This window comes from Crocuta crocuta, unplaced genomic scaffold (genome assembly GCF_008692635.1).
Source record: "Crocuta crocuta isolate KB4526 unplaced genomic scaffold, BGI_CrCroc_1.0 scaffold477, whole genome shotgun sequence".
Classification (NCBI taxonomy): Eukaryota; Metazoa; Chordata; class Mammalia; order Carnivora; family Hyaenidae; genus Crocuta; species Crocuta crocuta.
In genome coordinates, this window is record NW_027530193.1 from 197415 (window position 1) to 222344 (window position 24930).

At 49.8% G+C, this 24930-nt stretch overlaps 1 protein-coding gene across 1 annotated transcript in view; it reads left to right on the forward strand.

Moving 5' to 3' along the window:
- Positions 1 to 1263: 1263 nt before the first annotated feature.
- The window catches only part of TOX2 (TOX high mobility group box family member 2), a 134595-nt gene continuing 110928 nt past the window's right edge, over positions 1264 to 24930 (forward strand). Inside the window, exons 1-2 of the mRNA XM_077765291.1 lie at positions 1264 to 1348; positions 3664 to 3770. Coding sequence (XP_077621417.1) covers positions 1264 to 1348; positions 3664 to 3770 — 192 coding nt within the window. The remainder of the gene's footprint in view (positions 1349 to 3663; positions 3771 to 24930) is intronic.

Below are 24930 nucleotides of genomic sequence, written 5' to 3' on the forward strand. Positions count from 1 at the left end.
TTGAATTGGGTCTTAAAGGCAGAGTTGGAATTTGTTAGGGTTTTCAAGGTGGACAGAAAAGAGAATAGGATCAATTATACCCAGATCCTTAAAGCCCAGAAGTGACAAATAACATTTCCACTTATGTTCCCTTGGCTAATGTGAGTCATACTATCATATCTAAGTTCAAGAGGAGGGGAAGTATAATTCTACAAATGCCTGTAAGAAGAATGAGATGGAATATTAATGATGAGACCTAAGGACTCCCACAGTTGGATATGTAGCTTCTCTGCCATAGTTGTTTCTAAAGTGTTGGCTGTTTTGATTTAAAGGCAAAACATTCCTCAGGTAAAGGGGTCATGGTTGGAGTAGGACTCGTTTCTGTCTGGGATCCCATGGATAAGTGGATGTGCCTTGTGTTAACCAGGTCTTTTCTGTATTTGATGCTCTGACATCTAGGGTCTTGCAGACCCTGGACAGACTGCCCCTTCTAGGATTAGCCAATTCCTAGAGATAGTAAACAGCTCTGCTGTGCCTGTGTTTTTCAAATGTACACCAACCAATCCAGAGCCCATACCAGCAGCTACCTCCTTTACTGAGCTCTCACACTCCATGCCGCTGACCATCTACTTGCCCTCATCAGCCAGGGCCAGGAATCAAACACGAGGGATAGTCCCTAGGCCGAGAGCCCACTGAAATTATTCGAATTAGCCAGTCCTAAATCTGCTTGGCCTGCCTCCCCTGTTCTTTTCCACGGAAGTTCTTTTCCAGACAGTAAACACTTCTGTCCACACCTCTCCCCTCTCCCTCTGCCTCCTGGACAATGCACATGCTCCGCCCCCACTCCATGGCATGGCATGCCCATTCTCTTGGGAGCTGTAACAAACTGTCTTTTCAATGGCAATCATCTCCTGATCTGTTTGCCTCGCTATATCTAGATAATAAAACATATTAAGACATAATTATATTCTGATATCTCAGCTATTTATGATACTAGAAGCTGAGAACAGGAAGATGTACAAGCAGATAGTCTGGGTCCTCAACTGGCTTGCTGCAGGCAGGGCATGACCAAGCTGTCCTGAGCCAGCTGGTCACTGGCTAAGACCTGAGACCCCCCTCTCTCAGATTCTGTATGGGGTCAAAAGGAAGAGAGGAAGGCTCAAGCCCCACTCCCATCCTGAGGACAACAAATGAGGCTGGCTATTTCTTTGGTGGAACTGAGTCATCAACTTCATATCTGATCAACTGCCAACATGAAAGGGCAAGTCCAAGCTTTGGGTCTGCATGGCTTCCTTGCTGGGCTCCCTGCTGGCCTTCCTGGAGACCTCCTTGGTGCTGGCCCTCGCCTTAGGGAAGGGAGTGGGCAAAGGTGACTGACTGTGTTGGTGGTGTCACTGCTGGTAGACCCTTAGAGAAGCCAAATGGCTGTCTGTAGCTGATTCATTGCACATGTCCTCCATACTTTCATGGATGTAGTTCTATAGCTCTGGTTAGAGTTAGTGAGACCAAGCCTGTGGAAATATGAGCATCAGGAAGTGCTCCAGGTGAGATTTCTAGATTTAAGTATTGCTAATTAGTCCTGTTATTAAGACTGTGATATTGAGCATTCCTCCCTGGACCTTATTCTTATCATCTGCAAAATGGCAACAGTAGTCTTATTTGCTGACCCGGAGGATTGCTGTGAAGATTGACCTCCCCACCCCACAGCAGAGGTATCTACAAAAAAACAGCAAAACAACATAATGAAATTGAACAAACATAAAATAATAGCAAGCATTGTAATTAATTGTGAGATATTGATAGCTTTCCTTCTGAGATCAGGAATGCCTGTTCTTATTACTTCTTTCCAACATTGTACTGGTAATACTAGCCAGTGCAACAAGGCAAGAAAAAGAAATAAAATGTATAGGGATTGAAAAGGAAAGAACTCTTATTTTTACAAATGAAATAGATGTGGTATATTTTTTAAAAAGCCACAGAATCTATAGATAAATTGTTAGCATAAGTGAATTTGGCAATGTTGCTAAATACAAGGGTAGTGTACAAAAATCTATATATGTTCCAGATCTATACTGCCAAGTAATAATTTCTAATGGTTTCTGTACAATTTGAATTTGGGAAGGGCTCAGCTGGATGGTCCAGGGTTTTTCATATGGTTGTAGCCAAACAGTGGATGGAATTGTAACAGTAGGGGGATGATCCAGCTGGAGACTGGAGAGTCATCTTACTCTCTTTTTTAGTCTCAGGGTAGCTGCATATGGATTCTCTGTGTGAGTTACTTCAGACTTCTTTAAAGCACAACAGCCTAGGCCTTCTTGCAAAGTGGCTTAGGATTCCAAAAACAAATATCCCAAGAGAGGGAGCCAGGCACAAGTTGTATCAACCTTCACAACCTAGACTTAGAAGCCATGCGTCATTTCTGCCATATTCTGTTTGTTAAAAACCATCCACTAAATGCATCCTTTTTATACCGGAAAGTTATTAGACCCCATTCCATGGGAAGAGTGAGGGAATTTGTTGACTTGTCTTAAAATTGCCACACTGTACTTGCAACAAACAGAAAAATAAAAAGCCATATAAAGAAACCATTTATAATAGCATCAAAAGTATAAAATACACAGAACTAAATCCAATAAAAGATGTGCAAGATCTCTGCATAGAAAACTACAAAAAAAAAAAAAAGAAAACTATAAAACATTACTGAGGGAACTTTAAAAAAAACCTAAACAAATGAAGGGACATACCATGTTTATGGATAGCAAGACTTAATACTGAAAATGTCAATTTTCAAGTTGATCTAAAGACTCAATGTGATAGCAACATAGCAATCAAAATCCCAGCAGGATTGTGTGTTTGTGTAAACAGACCAGCTGATTTTTAAATGTCCGTGGAAGTGCAAATGTCCAGGATAGCCAAGGCAGTCCTGAAGATAAGTGTGTAGACTTATTCTGTGGGGCACTTATTATAAAGCTACACTAATTCAGACAGTGTGATAATGGCACAAGAAGAGAAAAATAGGCTAATGGAAGAGACTCGAGAATTCAGAAACAATCCATGCACACATATGGACAGCTTGACTTACAACAAAGTTAACACGGCAGAGAATTGGGAGGAAAGGTGATCTTTTCAATAAATAGTGCTGGGTCAGTTGGATGTCCAGATGGAAAAAAAAAAAAAAAAGTAGAGGGGCCAAAGGGAAATTCCTTCTGATGAGATATGGCGGTGCATTTCTAGAAACAATGACTGCTGAAAATTAGTTGGAATTTTTTCCTTTCTGAGCAGTAATTTCCCTCTGTTGTTTCCAGACGTTTAGCAAAAGCCTGTTTCCCACACCAATATTCGTGGATCTTTATGGTGACAAATAGTAGTCATAGCTCATGGTCAAGACCAACAAAGCTCAAATAGCCGTTGGGAGCTAGGTTCTAAGCCGGCTCCTGAGCAGGCAACAGGCTTACTCGCTTTTCTCCAAATAGCATCACATGTCCAGCTGCCAGCCAACAATATCATTGTGACCCTGCCTCCTGGCCCTTCCCAATGAGGCATCCCAGTGTGTCAGAGCCAGGAACCAGAGGGCAGTGGTGCAGCAGTCAGTAGGGGTGAGGGAGTAGAGACTGTTCCTGTAGACAATTCTTGGTTGAGAAGGGTAGGAGCTACAAACAGGCCAACTGCCGGTGATGTGAAGAGTTAGGGGGCCTTTTTTCGGTGGGAGAGAAGCCTGCTTCCCTCACCTTTCTGCTCCGCCATGGGAACCATCCCATTTCTGTTCTCCTCTGTCTCCAGGAGATCTTGAGGTAGGGGTGGAGGGGTAGATTCTGGACCCCTCTTCAGAACTTCAGTTTCTAGGCCATTTCTGTGCCCCTCCCTCTCCCTATCATTAAAGGGGTCAGGGTCCTTTGCCTTCTCCCAGTTGTCTCAGACCTGGATGCTCTGGGGGCAGTGGGCCCACACACTTGGAGCTCCATTACTGAAGTCACCGTCCTTGCCTCAGTTTCCTCATAGGTAAAGTGAGACTTTAACAGCAACTCCCAGAGCTCTTCTCAGGATCAGTGGGACAAGGAGGGAGGGCATCCTAAGATCAGTTGCAGGCGCTGGACCACGGTCCCCTGGGCAAGGCAGCACCCATCTTCGAAAGTGTACCTGTCACCGCCTTCCTCCCCCGCCCCCACGCGCTAAATATTGAGGGTGGGCAGTGTCCCACTTCTGGGGAGGGGTGTCAACCGGGCTTCTCCCTCCCCTCACCCTTGGTGGCGGAAGGCGGGACAGGAAAGGGCCGTCTGGACAGGCGCGCAGGGCCCCCCGGACTCCCCGGGGTGCAGGGCCGGGCGGGGAACCAGGCGGCGGCCTGGCCCGAAGGAGAGGCCCCCTCCCCTGGGCCCGGGCCCCCGGCCCTCCCCGGGGCCCGANGGCAGGGGACCCGCACACAGCCGCCGCGCCGACGGGCACATGCCGCTCACACCGATACCTTCGCCGTTACACTCCGGCCCCGAGTTATTCCGTTCACAGGCAGAAGTCACCTCGACAGTCACTCACACGATGACACAGTGACACTCACGCTCTCCCACGTCCCCCTGACAGCCACACGCTCTTTCCCAGGCCGACACACGGCGACCCACTGTCACACACACAGGCAGCCATGCACCTACTTGTACACTGTCTTCCCGTCCCACACAAGTCACTCGAACAGTCGTTTATACACAATGACATGCAGTCACTCGCCCACGCACACTGTCACATCGACACACGCAAGTCACCCATCCACACAGCACGATGCCGCTCACTCCGTTACATGCCCCCAGTCGCCTGTCACACCCAGTCACAACTGGGGACAGGCACACAAAGAAGTTGCTCCGACAGTCACACGCTCACACTCACAAGGACTCACACGGGCGCGCACTGCCACGCACAGCCACCCATGTACGGTGAACCCGAGACACACTAACCGCCTGGCGGCCACACAGCGACACGCGGTCACACTCGACCTCCGCGCGGCCCTAGCCCTCACCCCGGTCCCCAACTCGCGCGTCGGGGCTTTAACTTGCCCGCGCCCAGGCACACTAATTGGCCGTTCACTAATTGGCCGTCACTCGCCCGGCGGGGCCCTGGGATTCCGAGTTGGCAGTGGCCAATCGAGGCCTGTCGCCTCCCGGGGACGGCGGTGAGCGGCCCCCACCCCCCAAGGCTGGGGCTGCGGTGACGGACAGCCGCTCCCACCCCCGGCCTTTTCCGAGAGGGCCGCCCCTGCCCCCGGCCGACCCCCGCTCTGCTGTCCGGGCGCGTCCTCCCGATGGAAGCTCGCGGGCCCGCCTCCCCGACCCCCGCTCCCCAGGCCGAGGCCGGCCGGGGACGCTGAGGTGCCGCGGCGCCGTGCGCGTCTCCCCGCTGGCCGGGGAGGGAACTTTCAAACTTAGTTAGCAGGCCGGACGGTCGGTGCGTCCGGCGGTCGGCGCGTCGGTCCGGGGCCGGTCGGAGCCCGGAGCGGCTTTTCGTCACTCGGAGCCCGGATTGAACGGCGCGCGTGGGTCTCCCCGCGGCCCTGCCGCAGACGCACCAGCCCCGCGGCGCTGCGTGGTGAGTGCGCGTCGGGTGGTCGGCTGGGTGGCCCTCTGGGGGTCTCGGCCTCCCCCTATGCGCCCTGAGCTTCTAGTCCAGCCCCTTGCTGCGCGGGTGCTGCTGAAAGGGGGCGTCCCCGCGCGGACCGCGGGCCCTGCGGGCTGGGCCTCGCCGGGTGCGTCCGCAGGCGCTGGCTAGCGGCTTCTAGGGCTGCAGCGCAAAGCCCTCCGCAGTTCGCCCGGGGGTGGGGAGTGGGGTCCTGGGCCACCAGGGCCTGGGAGGCATGGGGACGAGGTGGGCGAGAAGTGAGGGCTCCCAGGGGGTGGGTGTGATTATCTTTTGTCCGGCGACCGGCAAAGTTAGAAGCCGAAGAGGGGGATGGTGTCCTTAAGAGAAGACCGGTTCTGGGCTATTTCCAGTTAGATGGAGGGGAAAATAATTACAAGTAGCAAGGAGAGTCTTGAGGGAGAACAATACGGCTGGATGAGGGGGCAGTTGGTGTGCCTTCTGCCCATGGCTTTGTTACTTTTTTAAATATTAAGTTGGCAAGGTTCCAGTCTGTGGTTTCAGGGTGTGCATGGGGATCCGGGATTTGTGCCTCAAAGTCTGGAGGGGTGGGTGGCCGTTAGCCCGGCGTACTCCTTTTTGGGGTGGTGTTTCTGTAAATCCTGCCAGAGTGGGGTGGTCCCATATGTGGGCCTTTGGGGGGGCCTTTCCGCACTCAGTTGAGGCCCCTGCTTTATTCCGATACTCTACAAAGCTCTGACTCGGCACCAAGACCCAGTGTGAAACCCGGTCAGGGAGGGAACCGCGCAGGGAATGAAAAGCCTGGGTGGTTCTGGTTTCTAAAGTCTCTGATCTAGGACCCCTGGCCCAGAGCTGAGGGTATGTCCAGTTAGAGGAGGGTGGCAGCTGGGCCACCAAGGTAGGTGAGAGAAAGGTCTAACCTTGCACTTGGATGTGAGACCAGTGCTTCCAAGGGGAAGTCACTTGTCTCAGCTACAGTTGGGTCAAATGCCTGTTGGTAGCAGATCCCAAGCGGGCAGTCACCTTTAGTGCTGGTGGTTTGAAGGTGGAGCACATTGTGACCAGGATCCGATGGCGAGGAACTCCATTCTTACGGCTGATCACTATCAGAACTAGAGGGGAAACTGAGGCTCAAGGCACAGCCATGACCACACTTGGAGCCTGTGAATTGGGCTGCAGAACCAGGACACAGCTTGCACACCGGGAGCTTGGCCTGAGAAACACAAGGGCAAGCATTTGCCCAAGTGATGCTTGATAACTATGGGACAGCTGACCTGGAAGGGCCCTTGGCGACTGTTCCCTTGGTGACTGTCCCCTTAGTGATCCTCTACACAGAGATTCCAGCTGCTTTAAACCAAAGTCATGTGCACTGGCTGTTCTTTTGGCATCTTTTGTTTGGGAAAATACATAATGGCAAAAGCTGCTATGGTTTCATTTTTGCTTCGAAATAGATGTTATTTTATTAATCACAGTAATATTAGCATGCATTTGAAAAATAGCTTACCAGATAGGAGGCAGGCACATTACTCATTTCATGTAGTAACTGTGCCTGGTGAGCATAGCGGCTTGTGGCCCTGTGGCTCCCAGGATCTGTGGCCCCATGTTGGGAACCACTGATCTTCTCCTTCTTCCCTGCTTCACGGAGGGGCAACTGAGTCACAGAGTAGTATACTCCCAGGTCACACAGCAAGTGAAGGACAGAGACAAGGCCTGGGCCCAAGTTTCTCGACTCCCAGCTGTACACTTCTGTGGCCCTCAAGTCACTGCCGTGGTCGAGGGGTGGGGAGCGCAGTGTGACATCCTCATAGGGTACCACCCCTGAAGTCCCTTCATTCTGATTTTGGCACTTTACCAGGCTGAGAGCAGGTTGAGTAGGGCTCCCCACTCAACTATGGCAGACTAGTATAAACAGGCCATTGGAATTTGGCAAACCTGGGTTCAAATCTCCAGTTGTGGCTTTGTGACCTAGGGCACATGATTTGTAGTTCACTTTTTTTTTTTTTACTGAGGTATGATTGACATAAAATAAATGCAGATTTTAAGTGTGCAGTTCCAAGAGTTTTGACAAATGTAAACACTTGTGTAACCACAATCCCAATCCCCATAAAAGCACATTTTCCATGCCCCAGAAAGTTCCCCTATGCCCCTTTCCAGTCTATATTCTTCATCCCCACCTCTATAGGAAATGACTTATCTGATTTCTGTTATCAACGCTTTATTTAAGTTCAGTTTAAGTGTACTAAGTATGTTTAAGTTCTAGAATTTCACGGGCAGCATATACAGTTTTGCATCTGGTTTCCCTTAGCTTGACATGGTGTCAAGATTCATCTGTGTTGTGTATATCCAGAGTTGTGTTTTATTGCTAAGTAATATTACTTTGTTCAAATACAGCTCAATTGGTTTATCTTTTTACCTGCCAGTGGATGCTTGGCTTTGTTTCCGGGTTGGGGCTGTGATAAATAAAACCTCTGTGAACGTTTTTATACCAGAGAATTTGTACATCCAGTGAACTCCAGGGTGATGCTGCTGGCGGTCCAGCGACCACACTTCATGTAGCAGTGGTTTGGTTGTGTACAGGTTTCTGCGGGCTCCCAGCACCTGGCACCATGCCTCACCCATAACTACTCAGGAAGTATGTGTCGGTGGGTGAGTGATGCAACTCCCACCCACACAGCCCCAGGCACAGCATCTTGTATCTTGATGGGGATAAACACAAACTCGGCTAGTGAATCACTGGGAGTCTCCTTGGGATGAAAATCCATGAAGTGGGGGTTGCTGTTTCCACCTCACCCGTACTTGAGGTTTGTTAGGCCTGCTCCGCGTTTCTGGTGGGTGAGGTCCCCACTGCAGGGGCACAAGTGGCTGTGAGCCAGGTGAGCTCTGGGCCAGGTGAGCTCTGAGCAGAGATGGCTGGTCTTGGGAACTCTGGAGGATGTTAGGAAGCTCTTCTACTTTTCATCTAAATGATGAAAAAAATCCAGGGCAGAGCAAGGGCCAAGACTTTTTTGGCTGACTGGTCATTCCTAGAAGAGTTTACCCAAATAGGCCCAGAAGACAGAGCCCAGCACAGAGAGCAGCCGGGAAGCCTGAAGAGCAGCTGAGACTATGCATACAGGACAGGACCCTACACCTCACCCTCATCCCAAGAATCCCTCTGAAGGACTGCCAGCCCCGTGTGATTCTGCCAGCTATTTTGCTTCTATGATACCCTACAGCTAGCCTCACTCAAGATATGAAGGCAGTGTAAGTTCTGGAACCCAGCAGAACTGGGTTTGAATGCTGCCTTCACCATCATCAGCACAGACCAGTTATTTAAGTTCCCTGTGCTTCAATCTCCTCATCTGCAAAATGGGCACAGCAACACCTCCCCCATGGGGTTGCCTTGAGGTTGGAGATCATGCATATACAGCATGTGGCCCCAGCAGGAAATGCTTTCATTTCTATTCATAAAGAGCTGCACAGTTGAAAGTTAAAATGCTGGAGGAACCTGTTTCAACACTAGATGCTGGAGGACTGACCATCCCAGCTGCTGCAGGGAAGGGTCTTCCTAATGTCCGGTGTTTCCATACTTGGGTCTCTCGATCTGATTTTTCCTGCCTCTGGTTTGAAGCCATCTCTCACTGGACTGTTCAGCATAATGAATTGACAAGGAGCTGCTCATTTCCTTGGCGTCTGTTTCTTCCTTGAGTCAGTGTGGGAGGGGAGCTGGATTCATCAGGGAGGGAAGACTGGTTCAAATTGCAGCTGTACGATTCTCTGGAGTGGGCTGGTGACCTTGTGCACATTATTTAATCATCCCAGGTCTCAGTTTTCTCATCTGTACAAGGGGGTCGGCAATGCCTTCCTCATACTGTTGCTATGAAGCTCAGATTAAAGAAACAGACGGGGAAGTTACTTAGCCTCAGCACTGTTGGCACTTTGGACCCGATAATTGCTTGTTTAGGGGGCTGTCCTGTGCATTGTAGGATGGGCAGTAGCGTCCCTGGCCTCCACTGACAAGGTGCCAGTAACCCCTCCTCCCTAGTCATGATAGCCAAAAATGTCCCCACACTTTGCCAAGTATCTCCTGGGGAGCAAAACCACACCTGCTTAAGAACCATTGTCCTGGAAAATGTGACGCAGGTAAACTAGAGAGTGATGGGGATGAGAGTGACAGAGCTTTAGAGCTTGTGCTTTCTGTTCAATATTTTAGTCCTGTGTCTCCCTGTCAGTAAATTCTGTGTCCACATGGTTGGCAGTCATCCTATTTACATGGACCAAAAACCTGCATAGCGATTTTTCAGTGTGGTTTGGGAGCAGCAATAAACACATATGGTAAGTAATTATTAACTTAATGAGTCGTGGTAAATTGTAATTTTATCTCTTAGTGAAAACATGCTGTATAACACAGGATAATAAATTTTGATCAATTATCCTGATGCTTAAACTTGCTACTGTATAACAACAAACTTCTGGTCCTGCTAGAATGAGCAACAGGACGGTGGTTTTTCACTATGTAGTTACCCGTTTACTGCTGAGCTTCTCAAATGTTCAGCAGGTTTTTATTGAGTGCCTACTGTGCGCCGGGGGGATCCAGCCCTGTCTTGAAGGCTCAGCCACTCGAAGGGAAACTTTCATTTACTAGATGAAAGGCTGTGTGGGTTTGTAACATGGCTCAAAATGCAGAGTCATAATTAAATATATAATGGTGGATGTGGCCGGGGTGTGGGAAGGCCTCACACAGCGGAGTCTTACAGGAAATGCCAGGTGGGCTACGTGGGGGCAGGTAGAGTCTTGGAATGGTGGTGTCCTGGGCAGAGGAGGGAGCTATTATTACAAGGGGGCTTGGAGGGTGATGTGGGGATCCAGTCAACCTAAGGCAGGGAGACCTGCCTACAGAGGAGCTGAGACACCAGCAGAGATTGTCATAAAGAGTGTCACATTCCGGCTGGTTGGGTTTTAGGTAGAGATGTGCCTTGGAGCCAGAGGTGTGGAGCAGAGCATGGAACACTTGACGTTGCTGGATCAGTCTGTTAGCAGCAGCCGTCCCTTGGTCTTCTGCTGATGGAAAAGTTTAATGACTCGTGTTTCACTTCACCCAGTAGCCAGAGAGGCTCTGCTTCTCAAACTTTAGTGCAACAGAATCGCCTGGACAGAGGGCAGTTGAAACACAGATTGCTAGGTGTTGCTCTGAGAAGTACGGCCTCAGGAGGTCTGGGGAGAGGCTGAAAGTGTGCAGCGCTGACAAGTGATGCTGATGTTGTTGAGGACATATTGTTGGGCTGGGCTACGTGGCCTTGCCTCAGACACAATCAGGTATCCCAGAGACCCCTGCTTTCTTTAGGCCCTCTATAGGTTATGGGGAGAGTCTCCTTCACCTTGGGAGAATCTTATGTTGTACTCCTTGGAAACAGACTCTGAGATGGAGAGTTGCCTGTGGAAAGTTTATTTGGGGGGAAGTTCCCAGGAAGTGTACCTGTAAGGGAGTAAGGGAAGCATGATTGTGTGGAGGGAGAAGCTGGCCTGGAGCATGGTCACTGATCTGTGCTGGCGTTGTAGCGTTGTCTCAGACCGGGGCAAGGGGGCTGCCCATGTCTTTGGTTCTTGCAACATCCGGTCATTAGCTGCAGGGCGTCTCCTTGGCCCAGGTAGCTCCCTATGGCAGAGAGGTTCCCAGTGGGGGCTACAGCTGGGACATTCCCGTCGGCTGGGGGTGATGCATAGAAAGGGGAGCACCACAGTGGCTGTTTCAGGGAGATGCACAGTAGGGAGAACACTCACCCTCCTCTTGGTTCCCAGGACATCAAGGGCCAGCATGTTGATGAGTTTTAGAGACTTTTAGTGACTTCACTTGCTGAAAATGCTTCCTTATCTCATGATGCGAGTGAGAACTGTAGGATAATTGCTTCTTAGGTCTGAGTGAAGAAAAATTATAATTAACGGAATTTTCTGGGGCCCATGGAGATTCTATAACTGAGATGTCATGTACTTTCCAGTGTAGTGGGGAGGACTCCACACTGATTTCTGAGAAACTTCTGGGCCATGCCTGAGGGAGTCAGTTCTGGGCAGGGGACAATGGCTTTCCCCTTGGGCTGGAGTCCTGTCACAGCTTCAATAAGAGGCTCTTCACCTGGCCCCTGCCTCAGTGTTGGCCCTTGTCCATGGCTATCCCCATTGTCTTCACCTTCTCTGAACTCCCAGGAAGCTCAGAGGTAAATCTGTACTTTATCATCTGTAGGTCATCTGTAGCTGTAACATGGGACGTAACACATGCTTGTTAACTCCCAATTTCATTTTGCTCTTGTCATTTTCCCACTTGATCCGGAGTCCCACCATCTTTTTTAAAACATTTGTTTTTGTTCTTTGTAAGATACACAGAATATAGTAGAATATAAAGGAAAACACAGGGGCCCTGCTCATTCTCATCCCCTTTCCCCACTGCCTTCTCTGCCCCACTCCCTAGGGCTAACCCCCGAGGGTATTGGGTGGAGGTACTTCTAATCATGGCTATTCTTCAGTTCACTTCTAATAAGTTCATTGTCTCTATTTCTGTAATCACTTTTTCATTTCCCAGAATTTTGTATTATTTCTTGATTGATCTTGTATCAGAGAATCCCATTCCTTTTTTAAAATGGATATATGAATATCTTGAGTCTTTTTGAAGATTATAATAGTTATTTTTTTTAAAGTTATCTTCTGTTTCCTGCATTAACTCTGTTTTCTTGGTGGTTAGTTCTTCCATTCACTTTAGGCCTCTTTGTATGCCGATCAGGGCAGATCTCTCATTTAATTGGAATTCTCCTCCCTGGCTTCACTTTGGAGGCCGATCCTACAGGCAGCTTCTGCGACGTCTATGGCTAACACAAAGGTCCAGGCACATCCCCGGTCCATTCAGCTTCTCTCTGGGGGTTTTCTGGGGTTCAGTTAGGGTAGTAGTTTTCCCAGAGATCTGTGTTGGCATGCTGGTACCTGGGAGCAGGTAGGCTGCATCGTCAGTCTGACTTCTTACTGCCTGGCACTCTTGGTGTTTCTTCTGATCCCCAAACCTTTCTTGTGTTCTTACCGGCACTCTTTGGAGTTATTCCACTTTAATCCATCTATCTATCTGAATCATGAATGTGTATGTGTGTTTATATAAGAATTATGAATATATGTGTTATATGTGTGTGCATCTTTTTTCTCTATTCTAGTATTGTTTACAAGAGAGGCAGAAGGTGTGTGTTCCATCTGCCATCTTGAACAAAAACGCCCCTCTCACTGATTTTTATTTTTTAAATTTTGTGCTATTTTATGGAGAGAAGTAGGATAGACATAAGAGCAAAATTTATTCGCTGAGCATTTACCCATCATAGGCTCATTCTCGTACCGTCTCATTAAGCCTTCATAAGAACTATGTGTCCCCATTTGTAGGTGACAAAACTGAGGTCCCAGTAGGTTGCGTTACAAAAGGCAGCAGAGGAGCTGGTTGGAAGAGCTGGAGCAGAGAGTGTGTTCTCTTTCCTCCTCTCCCCTGCAGCCTCCAAGGTGCTGGGTGGTGCTCCTGCCCTCTGCAGGGATGGAAGAGAGGGTCAGCTTGCCCCTTGGTTTTACTGTTGACGCCTTGGCTCTCCTGGGGGCCAGGGGATTCCCAGCTGGGCCTTCTGCCTTGGTTTTCAACTTCAAACATCACTCGGTAATAGAATGCCTTCATATTACAGCTAATTAAAACGTGCTTATCTCGAAGTTGGGCCTCATTTTCAGGAATGATTTAGAAACTTGTTGGAAATGAATCCAACTCAGTAGTATAACCCAGGGTCAATCTCATGCATAAATTTTATTGTTCCGTTTTGCTGTGTTTTGACTTGAACTGAACTTGATAATGTGGAGTATGGACCCTGGGCCTTTTATTGCACATTTATTTTGCAGATATTTACTGAGTGCCTAGTGGGTGGTATCTACATTATTTAAGGAGGTCCTTTCACCCCAACCCCCATGCTTTTTTTCTATTCTATTCTATTCATTCACCTGAGGTGTAAGTTAATTGTTTTGCAAAACCAGATAGTGGATTCAAATGTGACTTTGAGTTCAACGGAAGTGCCTGGCTTCCTATCCTGCCGCTTGCAAGCTGTGTGACTTTGTACCTGTCACTTAATTTCTCTGATCTCCGGTGTTCTTACATAACCACACTTGCATCTCAAGTTTGTGGTGAGGCCTCTGGGAGGTCATGTAAATCGTGATCTCCCTCATGATTTACATGACCTTCCTCATTCCCTCTGCCTAGTCCCATTCAGGTCATCTGGGCCCTCCATAGGACAGCGAACATAGGCTCCATCCCAGGCTTTTTTGTCTTTTATAAATGATACAGTTTCAGGAGCTTTCCAGTTCAGAATAGGTGTAGTGGTGGTTTTGGTTGGGATGGTTTCCTTTCTCTCCATATCAGTTCCCTTATTTCTTGATGTATATCCCAGAGGGACTCTAGGAGGTTCGATTAAACATTCAGACTCAGAAGACGCACATGGGCGACACTTGGTCCCTGTCTCCTTGAAGGAGTCACCTGCCCACAGCACACAGGATGTGTCCCTCTTCTGCAGGAGCAATGCTAGCCACAGTCTCTGCCTTAGTCCATGGAGGTGGCCGCCAGCTTTTCTCTTGCCTGCCTCCCCCACTCCCAGGTTTTAGTTTAGGTGCCTCTCATTCTCTTAGGGAATGAGACCCACAATGGGTAGATCTGGAAGTCACTCTGGCTTACAAGCCTTATTCCCCATATCTCTTTTAGCAATTCCATCACCTTCATTTCAAGGGTTTTTTGCAAGGGACATGTCAGTTATAAGAGTCACTGCACTCAGGAAAATCTAAAGTTTGGTTTTGTTATCAGATGTTTATAATTTATTTATAGTTACTTCCACTGCAGGTACAGCTTACCAGTCAGGGGTCATTTTTACCATAAGCAGAGTTGCCTAGTAACATAGTTAACATCCTACCTTCATCAGGTTTCCAGGAGAGTTATGCCAGACGGTTAACAAAGGTGAAATTTTCTTGCAGAAGGGAAAAGGATTTGCTTAGCCCTGTCCCCCCCCACCCCGCCCCCCATCATCCTGTTTTCCCCAGAGAAGTAGTGTTCTTGGCATCTCTTATGAGGCCATGAATGAAGTCCTCAGTGTGGCTGTGACATATTCCACACTTGTTTATGTCTTCTGATTGATCTGTATAAGACACAGACATAAACTCTGGCTAAGAGAGATCTTGTGGAATCATATTGGCTTGGGATCAAATCCTGGCTTTGCAACTTATTAAGAGTGCATTCATGCATTTGGCCATGCAAAGAACATTCACTGACTGCTGTCTGCAGGCTTTGAGGTCGATGCTAGGTAGGAACAGGTGTTTCAGACTTGGTCCTTACTCTTAAGGAGCCAGAGTCCTATTAGAGAGATAGGCAAAAGTAAGCAATTCCAAATGGGTGTGGGATGACCAGGCCAGGCTGAAGTAGTCAGGGAAGGCTTCCCAAAGGAGGGGAACATCCGGTCTCTGCTTGAAGGTGAATTGGTCAGGTGAAGAAGATTGAGAAAAGCATTTCAGGTAGAAGGAACAGCATTTATAAAGGCGTAGCAGGGAATGAGAGTGTCAAGAGATAAAGCTCGAGAGGGGAGCAAGGACATTTGGAAAGCTACTTAATACCTCAGAGCCTCAGTTTCCTCATCTACAAAATAGGATAACCATTTTGGGAGGGAGTAAATTCCTGTTTATGAAATTAACTGAGATAATAATATCTGCTCAAGCACCCGGGATAGTTAATTCTATTTCCCTTTCCAAATCTGTCTGTGGATGCCCAAGAGCCAAACTTTGGCTTTAAATGAGAGATGTGAGATGAGGAGAAACAGAAAACAACTTGGAGGGCTTGGCCACCCACCTGTGCAATGCAAGCTTTTCCTCCAGTGACTCTTCTGTTCATTGTCTTACCTCTTTTTTGGATGAAGCACTAAATGTTTGCACTCTGTCTCAGATTATGTCTTACAATATCAGTGAAGCACATAATTGTGTTTTCCTAATGGCTCGACATTAACAATAAGCCACGACCCTGTTGAGGCGTTCTCTGGGACAATTTTCCATCTGCCAACAGCCTTGTGCCCGTCTGATGCTCTGTCAACACATCCTGTCATTTGCTGCCTTGTCTTGCTTTTCTGAAAGGCGGCCACCTCCCCCATGCCAGCTGGGGATGCTTAGCTTTTGGGGACATTTACTCTTTAGTGACCACAAGTCACATCAGGATGCGCGGAGGAGCTGTCCCGGCCATGATCAAGATCTTTCTGATGTGTAAATTGGATCCTGTCGTTTCTCTGGCTGAAACCACTCTCCGGCTCTCTGTTGTAGCTTGGTGAACTCTTAACCAGCCAAAATCAGACTTCTGCTTAAAACCTTCCAGTGGCTCCCCCTGGTGTGTAGATAACCTTTTTTGGGCCCATAAATCCTGGTGTGATCTAGCCCCTGCCTGCTTTTCCAGCCTTACCCCCCGCTGCTCTGTCTGAGGCACTGGGCTTTGTGCCGGGGATATGGTGGTGAGCAAAGCCAACTTCCCTCTGGTTGACCTCATTCTAGCCACCCTGGCCCTCTTGTGTCCAGCCCCCTCATTCCTCCAGGCTCCCCCACCACGCTCTTTTTAGCTTTGCACATGCTATTCCCTTTGCCTGGAATGTTCTTGCTTTCACTGTTCACATGGCTGGCTCTTACTCATTTTTCTTAGCCTTTTCATCGACTCTGACCTTCTAATCACCACGGTTATCCCATTATTCTCCATCACAGCCTGTAGTGTATTTTTTCCCCATCACAAGATGTATTTATGAGATTACTTGAGTGTCTCTTCCACCTTTCAGACCACTGGGGGTCATGTTTGTTTTCTTTACCACTGAGTCCCCAGCACCTCAGTCTGGTGTCTGCTCTAGAGTAGGTGCTCAGTAAAAAGTTGTTGAAAGAATGAATGAATCAGTGTGGAGGTTATATTTTCTAGAGATGGCCGCTATAACATAGCCTAGGCTGTGTTTCCAAGAATAAATCACTCACTGTCTCTGGGCCTTACTTGTCTTATGCATACATTGTTGTCAGAAGAATTAAACATAAAAATGTGAGAGGTAGTATCTGGGGTCTGCAAGTTTTTTTTTTTTAAGCTATCTATCTATCTATCTATCTATCTATTTATTTAAGTAATCTCTACACCCAACATTGTGTTCGAACTCATGCCCTGACATCAAGAGTCACATGCTCTTCCGACTGAGCCACCCAGGCAACCTGGCCTGCAAATGTTAATAAATATGAGTTCCCACTGTTACAACATCCCAACCTCCCCTGCAGCTGAGCCCAAGACAGAAAGTTGAAATGTAAGTCAAGAGGGCTGATGTTTAAAACCCTCTGGATTTTAATCAGTGCTTGGCTCTCTGGGGCAAGGGCTGGCGGACCTCAGCCCTGTTTTGTCCACCTCCTGTCTCTCTGCTGGTGGTGACCTTGCCGCTTTCAGAGGGGAGGTACCACTCCTTGTTGCCTGGGTTGGGGTATCTGGGGCATGGCGGGCCTGGCCTTCAGAGATAACACAGTCTCCAGCTTGTGGGAATGTTTCTGTTGAGCAAGCAGGAGTTTTGGGTGACTTCTCTTCTGAAGGGATCACCTCCTTCTTATTAAACTGTAAATTATAAAGATTACATTACCTGCCAAAACATTTAGGAAACGGGGGTGGGAGGAGATCCCCTGCCACGACCCCACCATGCAGACTGAAGAGCAGCGTTTATGTGGGTCCTTTTCTTTCTGAATATTCAGTGCAGACTGTTCTGCCCCACCCGGGTCCCCCAAGAGCCCTTTACCTGTCTTGTCTTTTCTCTTTTCATGAATCTCAATTTGCCTGTTCATTGTGTTTCTTGTTTATGTCCCACCCGCACTGCTAGACTGTCAGCTTCACACGGGCAGGGGTCTGTGGGAGCAGTTCTGACTGCCGTGCCTCTGGTTTGGGCATTCCCCCCCTGCCTGGCAAACTCCTGCCCACGTGTCTTTTAAGTTTCTTCTCAAGGGCCACCCCTTCTGAGAGAGGTCTTTGCTGCTGTCCTCTGGGCCGCTGTCATTGCCCCTCCAGCACCTGGGTCACCTTAGGCTCCCTGAGAGATGGGATGCTCTCTGTCCCCAGGACATGGGGCCTTGAATGCCATGTCCAGAAGCTTGGACTTTGTCTCAAGGGTGGTGGGAGCTGAGGTAGATTGCATTTTAGAAGAATCTTGGCGGCTGCCATCCAGGGAAAACATGGGATGGGGGCAAGAGTGGATGCCGTGATTACTGTTGCTTAGGAGAGACTCGATGACGGCTTACTGCACTGTCCAACATGATAGCCACTGGCCACATGTGGCTATTTAAATTTCATATCAAATCAACTCAAATTCCTCCATCACACTAGCGCTCTGTAGCCACTGGGCTGTGCAGATACGGAACGTTCCCACCATAGCAGCAAGACCCAGGCTGTTGGCTGTGGGCCAAAGTAGAAACCAAAGTGAACATTTTTTATGGCTCTTGATTTGGGTTGTCCTGTCATTTTCCAGAAGAGTCATACACATTCCCTAGCAGCACGAGAAAGCGCACATTTTGTCACACCATCCTGACGCGGTTTATTGTCTTTCGAAGAACCTTCGATTGTGTATATGCCCCTTGTCAAATCCGCCTTCACTTAGGGTGTAACATGTGGACCGTGAGGTCTTTGTGATGAGGGAATTATATGTATATTAATGCAGATTTCAATAAAAAGAGTTATGTTTGCCATTGTGGTACGGTCTGATGCTGTTTAAATGCCTTTGGTAATATCTTCAATCAGATGGCAAATAGAAAACAGGAAAGTTAGTAATAAAAAATGAATTAGGACGATTAGCAAAAGGTGAGCTGCTTCCCTCCTCAGGCAACAGGCAGAGTTGACGGAGCTTTGCAGGGTGTTCCTGTCCAAACACACGTCTGGATTATTGCAGCCTCCAGGGCCGGCCCTGGGGTCCGCTCGGCACATAGGACTTGGTTATTGCCTTTAGTTTTGCAAAGGTCATGGACAACCCCTTAGAGGACCTCTGAGGGGCTCACACCAGGATGAGGGGCTCATACCCTGGGGTGGCTGGATGGGGCCTCTGAAGAGGAGTTTCTGACTCAGGGCAGGCCAGGAATTTTCTTCTTCCAGGGCAGAGACATCCATGGCCTGGTTCTGCCTCTCACCCACCAGGGCCCTGGAGAATCCTAACCTCCCCTCTTTCTAGCATCTTCTGCAGGGCTGCCCTTGGGGAATCTTTCTTAGCCATCTGGTGTTAGGGGTGCGGTCTCCTCAAGAAGGGGTAGAGGCAAAGGTTTTAACTGATCGAGTAAAACTGGACTAGTTCCAAAGAAGAACAGTATTCTGGTGAGCAGGTAAGGTGTGTGGGGTTGGAGCTCAAGCCAGAAGGATGTGGAGCTTGCGCCTTGGTAATGTTGGAGCTCACACTCACAGAGGGTGGGCCATGGAGGTGACACACTGGTGTGCAGGGTGGTTATGTCCACACTCACCTCCATAGTCAATAATCAGGGTTGGGTAATGCCCACAGTAGCTGTATATTTGCAGTAACAGATGGGCATGTTTTGTTAGTACCATGTTTGCTGGACGGTCCCTGCGGCTGGCTGGTGACTACCTACCTTAAACCAGAGCTTCTCAAATGTTAATGTGCATGTAGATCACATAGGGTCTTGTTAAAATGCAGATCCTGATTTGGTAGACCTGGAGTGGGGCCAGAGGTTTTGCGGGTCTTAACAGGGTCCAGAAGATGCTGGGCTGCTGGTCAGTGGACCACAATTTGAGAATCAAGGCCTTTGTGTCAGGCTGAGCTCCCAAGAAGCAGAGCCCGAGACAAGGATGCTTGTCAAAGAGATGCAGGCTTGTGCTCTCCCGAGAAGCAGGTGGAGGCCCAGGACAAGCCTGGGGGAGGAGGTGAGCGAGGGGGTGGTCCTGGCTGCAGACCTGCTTCAGCCTGATCCCACAGGGGATCCTGGAGCAAGAGTGGCACCACACAGCTGGTCCCATCTTGAGGTCAGGGCTGGGGGTGGCCTTTTGCACACCCTTGTCAGTTGGTCACTGGCCAGGGGTTTCCTCAGGGAGGGGTGGGGAAGACGTGTTATGCTACGCTTTTCTCTTTCAGCCAAGGGCCCTTCTGCAGAGGAGAGGGCATTAGCACTCCTGGTCACAGGGGATGGGTGTAGAGCTGAAAAGGGGGATCTGGGTAAGACCCCATGAGCATCTGCACACTGTATCCTTGTCTAATAGCCTTGAGAGTGTGGACAGGGAGGCAGGACTGCTGGCTCACAGCAGAACTCTGCTGTGTGACCTTGGGTAAGCCGCTTCTGCTCTCTGGGCACTGTGCTACAGCCTCACAAGGTTTTGGTCATGATTGGTCCTTGGTCCTTGTCCTCAGGTTGTGATGGAGCCTGAAGGTAGGGATGGATGGATAAGAGGGGGCCTGTACAGATAAGACAACTCTTCAGAGCCCAAGGTGGGGGGTAGGAGGGAAAGAGGAGGAAGGGAGGGAGGAGGCAGGGAGAAGAGAAAGTGAAGGGAGAGAGAGAATCCCTGAGACCTGTAGTGTTCAGGGAAGGCTTCCTGGCAGAGGGAGGCATTTAGGCAGGACCTCCTAGAAAGGTAGGATGAAGACCTGTAGAGGAGGGGAGAGCAGAAGCGCCATTAATTTAGTATCTATCATAGGATGGGTGTTTCACTTACACTATTTATTTGTTCTTCACAACCACACTTGGAGTAGAAGCTGATCCCGCGGTGCAGATAAGCTGAGGCACCAGGAGGGAGGTGATGGGGCCATGGTCATGGTCACACTGGGACTGGAACCCAAACCTGTGAGCTAAGACCCCCGTTTTCAGCCTCCATGACTGCACCAGGCAGGGTGGGGGTGTGGCCAAGCCCAAGGGGACCAGTGGCTTAGGGAACTATGGCAGAGCTGTCTGGATGGGTACAGGCTCATGTGGAAGGAGAGGCAAAACCTGCAACTTGGGAAGGGCATTGAGTGCCATGCCGTGGAGTTGGTCCAACCCTGGAGAGCCGCAGAAGGCCCTGGGGCAGGCGTGCTATGTGCAGGAGGAGTGAGCCAGTGTTGTGTCCCTCTGCTCTGTGGCTCTTCCTGCCCCCACACTGATGCATCTGTCTCCTGATTCAGTTTCTTCATCTGTGTGTGTGTGTGTGTGTGTGTGTGTGCGCGCGCGCGCGCACGTGTGCTGGGGGGGTTCATCCTCTACCCTTTCTGTAGACCACTTTCTTGGCATTTGGGGTCCTTGGGGGCAGAGAGGCTTCTGCTTTTGCTGTAGGCGCTCTGTAAGACCAAAGGCCTGGAATGACACTGCTACCCAGCAATCTCAGCGTAGGGAAGAGCTGGTTGCCTTGCCATGTGACAAGCCCACCTTCCTGCCTCCCTCCTTCCTGTGTGGCCAGCCAGCCCCAAGTTGCACGCCTGTGCCTTGGAGGCAAAGGGAGGAAGGACCACAGACAGTTGTCCCAGACGAAGGGAGATGTGGGCTTGGGTGTGTCAAGACTTTGAGGCTGAGGATTCAGGTTTGAATCGTCTTCAACTGTCTTCAACCTTCTTTACTCTCTTCTCCGTGGCCCGAGTTTTCTCCCTGAGTAAAACCTGGCAACATCCAGCTCTTTCTCATTCTTCATGTAAACCTCTCTCTCTCTCTTTCTCTCTCTCAGGATGTTATGTAAGCTGCAGTCACAACTTGGCACCTGGCACAAGATGTTGATATCAAATGTGGAAACTGTTACCGCCAAGCGGGATGGTGCGGGGAAGATTGTAGTGTGGGAGATACCTGCTAAGCGGGGGTGGGGACCGAGGCAGAGCTACTATTTACTGGATCCATACTATGTGCCAGGCGTCTTATGTCTACCATTTTACTTTACCCTCACAATAGTCCTGCGAGGTACATAGTATTTTTACCATGTCACAGACACCTGACACCTGGTCAGGTGACACCAGAAGCTCAGAGAGGTTGAGAAACTTGTCTAAGGTCACACAGCCTGCAGGTAGCAGAATGGTTCACAAACCAGAATCTGTCTAGCTCTGAAGTCATGATGCTTATTCTGCACCATGCGCAGAGGATCTTTATCTTTGTTTGAGGGGCCCTTTTACACGTGTTCCCTGCTTAGACTCAAACCATCCCAAGCTAGAAGACTTGGCACAGGCTGTGTTATTCCCACTGCAGAGACAGAGGTGAGTGCCTGCCTTGTCCAGGCTCAAGCCAAGGTCATAGGCCAGTGGGCCCAAATCCAGGGGCCTGAGCCTTACCCCCCAGCTGCTTTTCTGTGTCCTAAGAGGCTTTTGTTGTTCTCAGCTTGATGTCGTATAGACCAGACACTTGTACTTAGCCCCTGTGTCTGCTGTCTATTGCTGCATAAAAAGCCACCCAAAATTAGTGCTTCAAGGCAACCATTTTATTTAGCTCACAACCTGCGGGTTAGCTGGAGGACTCTCTGGGCATGGGCTGGCTGGTCTCTGTGGGGCTCCCTCCTGCATCCGTGATCAGTAGGCCAGTTGCCTGGCAGCTGGGTGATGTAGGATGGCCTCACTCACCTGTTTGGTGGCTGGCAGGCTGCTGGCCGGGAGCTGGCTGAGTGTTGTCTGGGCTTTCCCCAAAACCTCTTCTTCCAGCAGGGTAGCTCAGGCTCCTTGACCTCGTGCTTCGGGGCTCCTGGTGCCACAAGAGCAAGTTGCTCTAGTTCACAAGTGCCTTTCAAGTTGTACCTTATGAAACATTTGCTGTTGTCTCAGTGACCACATAAAGTCACATGGCTAAGCCCAGCTTCAAAAGACTCCATCTCTTGATAAGAGGAACAGTGACGCCACTGCGCACAGGGCGCTCGGTAGAAATGGGAGGACCTGCGGTCGTCTTTATAATCTACCATGGCTGGCCGCAAACATTTATGGAGCCCCTGCTGTGTGCCAGGCACTGTGGCGGGAACTCCGAGGTGAACATAATGACATAATGAAACACAAAATGGGAGCATGACAAGGTTGGTCAGGAGAGCTGCACAGGTGCTGTGAGGCCAGGTAACGGAGGGTCAGAGAGGACTTCAGGTGTTACAGAAGACACGTTGCTAGGTGGTGGGGGCAGGGTAGGCATTCTAGCTAGAACAGCATGTGCAAAGGCCCTGTGGAAGGAACACTCATTGAAGTGCCACTTCCGGGGCACCTGGGTGGCTTAGTCGGTTAAGCGTCCGACTTTCACTTAGGTCATGATCTCGCGGTTCGTGGGTTCGAGCCCCGCGTCGGGCTCTGTGCTGACTGCCAGCTCAGAGCCTGGAGCCTATCTCAGAGTCTGTGTCTCCCTCTCTCTCTGACCCTCCCCTGCTCACGCTGTCTCCCGCTCTCTCCTAGAAATAAATTAAAAAATATATTTAAAAAAAAGATTTTGAAGTGCCACTTCCCTCTAAGTGACAGAACACTTGGGCTAAGAAAGGAACTTTTGGTTCACAGATACTCCCTGAGCAGCCCCCATGTGACACAGTTTCAGTAGGGAGGTGGTGAAAGACCTTTCCATGGGCAGCTTATACATGATGCAGCTGGGCTTCGAGGGAGAGGTTGATGCTCTTGCAGGCACCCAAGAAATCCTTGTGGAAGAGGAGGGATTTGAGCATCAGAAAGGGCAAGGAAGTAGTGAGGGAGAGGTTATATGTTAGGGTTGAGGGGCAGGCCTGGCATGCTGGGTTGGATTTAGTTCTATTGGCCAGTGATCTCTGAACCATGAACTGAGGGTGTTATGCCATCGGGGGTGGGGACCTGAGTGCCCAGGCACCTGGGGGCTGCCCTCAATGTCCCTGAGCCTTCAATACGTTCCTTCAAGGCATATGAGGGGGTGCAGGTTTAGAAAGGCCTGAGGTCTCTGGCAGCCAGAATAATGATCATAAATGAGCCAGCACAGAACTAGAGAAATGGGGCAAGGCAGACAAATTCAAGTTTGAATCCCTGTTCCTTGCGACATCACCATGAAACCCCAGGCAAGTGCCCCCAGCCTCAAGCCTTGGTTTTCTCATCTGACAATGGGGGGGCCTGGTCCCATCTACCGTGGGTTGGGTGGGGAGGAGCCCATGTGGGCTGCGTTAATCTCAGTGCCTCTTTTGTGGATGCAGGCTCTTCCTATGTGCAGCCGAGGACAGTGCAGAGACCTTGGAGACTGCAAGTCGGAATGTAGCAAATGCTCCTCTTTACCAGGCCCCAGAATAAACAGAAACCATGGCAACTGGGATGCATCACATGGCCGGCAGCCCATCTTGCTGCTGATGGCCAGGGATGTCACATATGCCCACTAGCGGTGGGCTGACCCATGGGGACTCCCTTAGCCCTCTTCCCAGCCTGAGGTAGGACTGACCAGTTCTAGCAAAATCAGTCCTGACTTTGGGTTTTTATTCAACCTCATATTTTGTTATTTAATTTTAGTTTTCAGTCTTGTCCTGGAAAGCATGTCCTGAGTGAGATAAGTTGGAGCAAACCTCCCTGCCCTCCCCTTCCCTTTGTCATGTCGTGTTGGATGCCCTGGAAGGAATGGCCAGGATGCTGTTGGAGACCAGCACCAAAACAGCCACACATCTAGTCTGAGAGGGAGGGCACGGGGCTGGTGGGCTCTGCGTGTCCACAGACATCCAGCAAGGTGGTGGCATTAATACTCCACTTTGCAGAGAGGCTCACCCTTATCTGAGAGGTTGCCAGCTAGTAGGAGACAGAGCTGGGATTTGAAGCTGGGTCTTCATGCTTCAGAACTCATTTCCCTGCTCCCTTTGGTTAAACTGGGGATTCAGGCACCTGTGTGGCTGGGAAGAGTGTGTTTGTCAGCTCCCCATGTGGGGGGGCAGCTGGCTTGTAGTGCCTGTGCCGCCACACAGGGGTCCAGGGCGGCGGCGGCGGCGGCGGCGGCGGTAGAGGGATGGCTAAAGTGACCTTGGAGACGGAGAAGCTTTCCAGTCCTTGTGTTTAGCCTGGCAGCCTCCTCGTGCACCACTGTGGACAGGAGTGGACTTGAACCCTTGCTTCTAGAAGCATGGCTTTGTCTTGGCTGGATGTTCAGAGTGGGGCTTCCTGGAGCCGCTGGCTTCTCCCTCTTTGTCTCCAGACATCCAGACTGGAGAGTCACAGTCCAGGCTTGGTGATCCCTTTGTCTCTTGGAACTTTGTTTCATCTGTAAAATGAGGGCTCTGGTGACTCAGTTGACAGCACCGCAGTGAGTGTGGACGGTAAGGCCCAGAACTTTCCTTCTGATCCTCTCTGTGACACTTACTAGCTGTACACATCCAGCAAGTCACTTAACGTCTCTGTGCCTTGGTTTCCTCCTCTGTGCAACGGGGATAACTGCATGTACCTAACAGGGTTGTCTCGAGAACCAATATGTGGA